Source organism: Chelonoidis abingdonii, chromosome 4, assembly GCF_003597395.2.
Source record: "Chelonoidis abingdonii isolate Lonesome George chromosome 4, CheloAbing_2.0, whole genome shotgun sequence".
Lineage (NCBI taxonomy): Eukaryota > Metazoa > Chordata > Testudines > Testudinidae > Chelonoidis > Chelonoidis abingdonii.
Window position 1 is genome coordinate 104,007,505 of NC_133772.1, and position 6,834 is coordinate 104,014,338.

The 6,834-nt window shown below is 34.6% G+C and overlaps 1 protein-coding gene across 4 annotated transcripts in view; it reads left to right on the forward strand.

The window, feature by feature from the left end:
- ARHGAP5 (Rho GTPase activating protein 5) overlaps positions 1 to 6,319 on the forward strand; it is an 81,402-nt gene extending 75,083 nt beyond the window's left edge. For all 4 annotated transcript variants that reach the window (XM_032791686.2, XM_032791685.2, XM_032791688.2 and 1 more), the window contains one exon: positions 2,244 to 6,319. In XM_032791686.2, the coding sequence (XP_032647577.1) occupies positions 2,244 to 2,574 (331 nt within the window). In that variant the 3' untranslated portion in view covers positions 2,575 to 6,319. The remainder of the gene's footprint in view (positions 1 to 2,243) is intronic.
- The last annotated feature ends 515 nt before the right edge of the window (positions 6,320 to 6,834 follow it).

The window sequence follows — 6,834 nt, forward strand, 5'->3', positions numbered from 1 at the left end:
ACCCATACCCCCTCCTGCACCCCAAAACCCTGCCCCAGCCCTGACCCCATATCCCCTCCTTCATGCTAACCCCCTGCTCTAGCCCTGAGCCTCCTCTCAGACCTGGGCCCTGCACCCCAATACTCTGCCACAGCCCAGAGCCCCCTTTTGCACCCCAACACCCTCCCAGAGCTTGCAACCCTCACCCCTTCCTGCACCCTAACCCTCAGCCCAGAGCCCCCTCCACACTGCAAACCCCTCAGTCCCAGCCCAGAGCCCGCACCCCCTCCTGAGCCTCAACTCCCTGCCCTAGTCTGGTGAAAGTGAGTAAAGGTGGGGGAGAGCGAGTGACAGAGAGTGGGGTGGAGTGGGCGGGGCTTTGGGGAAGGAACGGAGTTAGGATGACCAGACAGCAAATGTAGAAATCGGGACAGGGCAGGAGGGTAATAGGAGCCTATATAAGAAAAAGACTCCAAAATCGGGACTATCCCTATAAAATCGGGACATCTGGTCATCCTAGATCCTGAGTTGCCCTTAAATTCAAAAAGTGATCTCGGGTGTAAAAAGGTTGGAGGCCACTGATGTACAATAACTATCAATCTATACAAATATCTGAAATGTACAATACAGTTAATTTTTTCCCTCAGTTTGGAGAATTTCTCTGAGTCTCAGGATAATCACTGAAGCAGCATATTGGTACCTTTTTTATTCTTTCCAGCTCACTTTATGACACTTCATTCAACAGCTTCCATCTTGCAGAACAAAAAGCAAAATGCATGTCCTGGCCTCAACTGTTTGTATTATAGATTCCCCCATGCCTCAGCCAAGCTAAAAACATCTTTTTAGCATCTTGAACTTGAGTTTCAGAATTAAAAAATGAAATCAGCTGGAAGTCAAGCTACTGTGGTGCTTTTGCGCAAGCTGTCAAAGATATAAAACTGAAACATCAAGTTGGGAGTAGATTTCTCAAGAAAAAGTTTTAAAAAATGAGACTTTTGAAATTTTGTGAAAAATAAAATTGGGAGAGCTCAAACCATTCAAAATGAATGAGTGAAAACTTTGCCATTGAATTTCGCAAAAAATTTTTGCCAGCTTTGCCCAGCTAAATTAAATTTAAACATTTTAAAAAATAAAAGTTAATTTTATTCCTATTTATACTCTTATTTTCACCTTAGCTACTGATGACATGGCAAAATCATCTAGCTTTCAACAGTGTATATTCCTCAAAGTAACTGTGAGGGGAGACATGTTGCACTTCAACCTGTGCATCTTGATGTAAGCAAAACACCTACTGATAACAGTGGGGAATTTGCTTAATAGCATGGCTTAATTTCAGACACTACTTTATCACTGGCTAATATGAAAAGCCTATAATGAAGTGAAATATTTCAATCTTGTTTTTTTCTTTTGATATATAGATATCACTAAATGTAGATTCCTCTTTGTATAGGCACGTTGTTGTCTTTTTCTTCTAGAATAGGGGTCCTCAAACTGGGGGTTGCAAGGTTCTTATGTGGGGCTCGTGAGCTGTAAGTCCCCATGCATGGCAGAGCTCCACCTGTAAGCCCTAGCCTCGCATATGCTGGGGCTGATAGCCTGAGCCGATCCAACCCCACCCTGTCTCCAAAGAAGTGTGCCAAAATAGAAGTTTGCACGGGGGTGCCATTTTCCCTAAGGCTGCCCCTGGGGCTGAGACAGTATTAGAGGGCTTGATTGTTCAGCAGCTATAGAGCTGCATTAAACCGAAGACCAATCAGAACACTAAGATAGGCAAAAAAATAATTTATAATTTAAAAGACACACAGGCAGGGGTGGTGCTAGGGGAGGTCTTATTTGGGCTATAGCCACTCCAAAGTTTGCCATAGCCCCCCCATAGCTACCCCTCTCAGCACAAAAGTCAAACGTTATGCAGAGCTAATGGATTTTATCTTGCAGGGCAGGAAATCCCCTGAGAGTTGCTGGACTCTAACATATACATTCATTGTCACTTCTTTAAAATGAGGGATAACTTCTTGCATTTTAATTCCACCATGATTCAAATTCAAAACACCGAGTCAAAGTCTTATCTGTTAGCTGTTAAATCTGAAATATTCATTTCTGGATTTGCATCAGTGTAATATCTAAGAATGCTATTAATAGATATTTGTAAAAATATTCTTTTGCATTAAAGTTCATGTTTATGAAAATATTTGAAATCAGACCTGTTTGTATATCATTTTTAATTGTTCTTTGTGAACATGTTTGAAAATTTATTCTCATTTCAGGGTTAGCCAGCAAAATAGAACCAATCTTATGACTGCTGATAACTTATCAATTTGTTTCTGGCCAACTTTGATGAGACCTGATTTCGAAAACCGGGAGTTCCTGTCTACCACCAAGATTCACCAGTCGGTTATAGAGACCTTCATTCAACAGTGCCAGTTTTTCTTTTACAATGGAGAGATTGTAGAAACCTCCAACTCTGTGGCATGTCAGCCACCACCATCCAACACAGTGCAGATGGTGGAACCAATGGTACCACTTCAGTTACCACCACCATTGCAACCTCAGCTGATACAACCACAATTACAAGCAGATCCTCTTGGTATTATATAAATAGAAGAAGATGCAGGCACCCTGGCATTGGACAGAAAATAAAGCTAGACATGCATGTTTCAGGATTCAGTAATGTACTTCATATTTATGAAAAATAATTCACATCCAAACTGATGGGACATTTTTGTTACAACCCATACTGTATTTCTTCATTCATATACACTGCGGATCAAAACCATGGGATAAGCATGACTGGAGAGGTTTAATTTTTAAAAACAAAAACAGCTATAAAGTACAAAGCTGCTGCTGCATGAAACCTTATCGCAATCACTATATCATTCCTGTGGCAGTTTGTCACAATATATTGTGAATAAAATTTTTCTATAGAAATGTAATGATTTAAAAGATCACATTTATGATACATTCAGTGCTTACAGCCTGCTTTATGGCTGTTTTTGTTATTTAATGTGCTGTTTTTGTCAGCGTTATTCACATTCAGGCATTCTGTGTAGACAACTGAAGCCCAGCTGTAGTTTATTTTGTAACCTCCTGGCTACTTATGCTATAGTATGCTTGGGATGGTTTTTGAAAAAATGCAAAATGCACTGTTGAAAATATTACAATCCTGCACCTTCCATCTTTACTTCTAAGTAAACCTGTGGACAGTTTGTTGAACTTACTTATCATTTCTTACAGCACAATACCAAGGACATGCTTGTTGTAAAAGTGAGTTTCAAATATTGTACAAAAATTTTGATGTCTCCTAGTTATTTCCTTACGTTCCATTACTGAATTAAACATTTTGTAAAACTGTTAATTCTGTAAACAGCTGCATGTTTAAAAGATCATTGATGGTCTTGTAAACTTAATCTAATATATTTTAGATATTTTAATTTTTCCCACTTGGGAACACATTTAGTGTGTAGAAGATAGTTCATGACATTTTCATACAAGGTTATATAACTTTTCATACATAAACATGAACTTTGTTGTAGTAAAATTCTGTAAACCAAACAATGTTTTAATCTAGGACTTCAATTTAATCTAGTCTTTAAATCTATTTTTATGCGACCCTTTAAAGATATACAAAAATGCATTGCTAATATATAGCAATAAATACTTTGGGTACTGACAATTAACCTCTTTGGAGTGTATATATAAAATCTCAAATTTGTATTCATATTTTTTCTGTGGTATGTTGTACTAAAAATTCAAAATTACTGACTTTTTGCACCATTTTTAATTATTACTTTTTTCTTTGACATTGGTACCAATTTTGCTTTAAAAGAGTGCTGCTTTTTTAAATTTTTTTTAAACATTTAATTGGTGGTAACTGTTTTAGAAGACTACACATTGTAGCAGAATTGAGGGGAGGCCATAAGTAAAAAATATTTGAGACTTTTAGCAGTTTTTTTTTTTTATTTCATGCTCAAATTATAGCTTTTTGGTTTTGGGTCTGGAAAGGAAAAAAATAAATTCGGTTCACTCAGCTGCTAGGATATCTTATGTGTAGTTTAAAAAAGCTTTATGATGGTCACCGTTGTAATCTTCATTCATAATGAGATTTTAAGATCGTCTTCTATGTATTATAGTAAATAGATGATTTTGAGAATTAAGGCTCTTAAGAGTTTTTTTGATTTACTCCATTTTCCTAAAATAAAAATTGCCTTTCCCAATTATGTCCTAGGTATTGTACTTCTAATTATGACTTGGATTATCATTCTAGATTAAGATGATACCATAAACAAGGCTGCTGTTGAAGTACATGTATATGATAAATTATCTTGATATTTGTGTTATATTCTTGCAAGTAATTATCTTTTCTAAGAAAACAAAAACAAAAAGCCCTAGTCCTGTCGCAAAGCATACAGGAATTGATAAAGTACAATAATAAAGTCTGTCTCGTAAATTGTAGTATTCTTAACTTGTTTTACATTACATCTGTTGTCTACATAGCTTTTATTTATAGGTGTCAGTCTAACATTGGCATGTTTAGCAAAGAAAAATTAAACTTCAAGAGTTTTATAAACTGTTTCTAGGTTGCTAAAGAATTTATTTTTCTACTATATATGGTATAGACAAAGCATCAAACTGTACAGGAAACAAACCAAACTATTTCTATTGGAAGTAGGCTAAAAAGAAAACTATATTCAGTCTTTGTGTTGTGAACTCCATTCTTAACTTTCTGCTTCCTGCGTGGAAGTATACATTTAGTTGGCCATGATGTTAAATTCATCTTTGATTACAAAATTATCTATTTTTATGTTACAAATACATTCCCACAATTCCATTTCAAGTTAAGCTTATTATAGATCAAAGATATTTGCAATATCATCTGTTTTTATGTATTCTATTACAACTGCATCCCTTATTCCATAATGAGTTGTTAAAATGCTGCCCTTGTATTTGGCCTGGTTAGAAATTGTCATTAACTCTTACTGAAAGGTTCATTTAAAGGAGAAAAAAAAAAAAAAAAAAAAAAGCTTGGTATGACACACCTACTTGGTGACATTGTCAGTATTTCTTGTGTAGTCTTTACATCAGGGGTAGGAAACCTATGGCACGCGTGCCGAAGGCAGCACACAAGCTGATTTTCAGTGGCATTCACACTGCCCGGGTCCTGTCCACCTGTCCAGGGTCTCTGTATTTTAATTTAATTTTAAATGAAGTTTCTTGAACATTTTAAAAACCTTATTTACTTTACATACAACAATAGTTTAGTTATATATTATAGACTTATAGAAAGAGACCTTCTAAAAACGTTAAATATATTACTAGCACACAAAACCTTAAATTAGAGTGAATAAATGAAGACTCGGCACACCACTTCTAAAAGGTTGCTGACCCCTGCTTTAGATTAATATTAAAATACTATATGTCTAATATATATATAGTAACAGAAAATAAAGATACTAGAAAATTATGCCATTGCTATTTTAAAATGAAGTTTATAGGTAATCTTTAGTACTGCTACAAAGCAAGGAAGAATGTAATTCCATACAGATTCTCTGTAGTTTGGCTAATGGAATTGTCTCTTACAATTGTTATAATTAAAGTTCAAACCACGAAAAGCATTGCTTTAAATTTTTTAAATGACCATTTTTACAATAATCATAAGAGCAGTATCTTGATAAACGTGACGTTGTCTTGAGCATCTCACACTGACGCTTTAACTCAGATTAGTATTTTGTTTTTTGTTATAGGCAAATTTTGCCACTAAAATGTATTGTTTTTAAATGTGTTCTTTCAGTAGATTCTTCTTTGAATATTTTAAAAATCCCACACTGAGTTTGAAAAGTGGCATTTTGTTAAGTAATGTTTTACAGATTATTTTAAAATTCATTATATACACAACCCTTTGTGGATTTTGAACATACATAGTGTGAATAGGTGTCAGATTTCTGACTTCAATGAAGAGAAACATTTTTATCTTGTATGTTTTCTTCATTTCTTGAATAGTAGTTGCTGGAAATTACCATAGGCTTGTTTATTTTCAAGGTACTGGAATTTTGTTCCTAATATCTCTGGTAAACATATACAGAGGGAAACATAATTGGAGATTTAAAAAAATGTAGGCCTTAGCTTCCATGATGATTTCAGTTTTTATACAGTAATTGTGATGCTATTTGTCAACTGAAAAAAATATATATATACATATATATATAAAATTTTAAAAAGTCAGAACTTTGTTCTTTGTTTATAATTAATGTAATCCTGTGTTGCACCACCGACAATACTGCAGTGAATTAAATATCAGTGAAACGTACTCTGTATAAAGAATTCAATGAATAAAACATTAAGATGCTTACTGTGTACAATGTTCAGTTTAGTTGCCTATTAAAATTTTAAAGGCAAAATCACCCAATATCAATTAAATGCCAAGGTGAAATTTAGCAGTAAGTCTTTACAAACTGACTACACCAAATGTTTTATAATTCAGTAGTTTTCTTTAATATCTTTTCCATTTCTTATAAAACTTGAAAAGCTGTTTGGTTTATTGAATATTTAAGTATAAAAGCATGCCAGTAAGGGATAACTTCTCCTCTTGTATTGTTGCATGCAATAATTGAGCCATTTTTAGGAATATATTGGTCCATGAAGATGTATACACACATACACTGAAGAAGCATAGACACCTGAAAATGACAAAACCTCTAAAATATTTTTATCCTTTACGAACTGAGGACTTTGTTCAACAGAAGTTAAATTCTGTGTCTTCATAGTGTCTCGACTTTTTTTAACCTGATTTGAGCTATTCAACACAAAATTGGTTATGATTATGGAAACATTTTTCTTGATATTGGTGTGCCGAGAAACAGT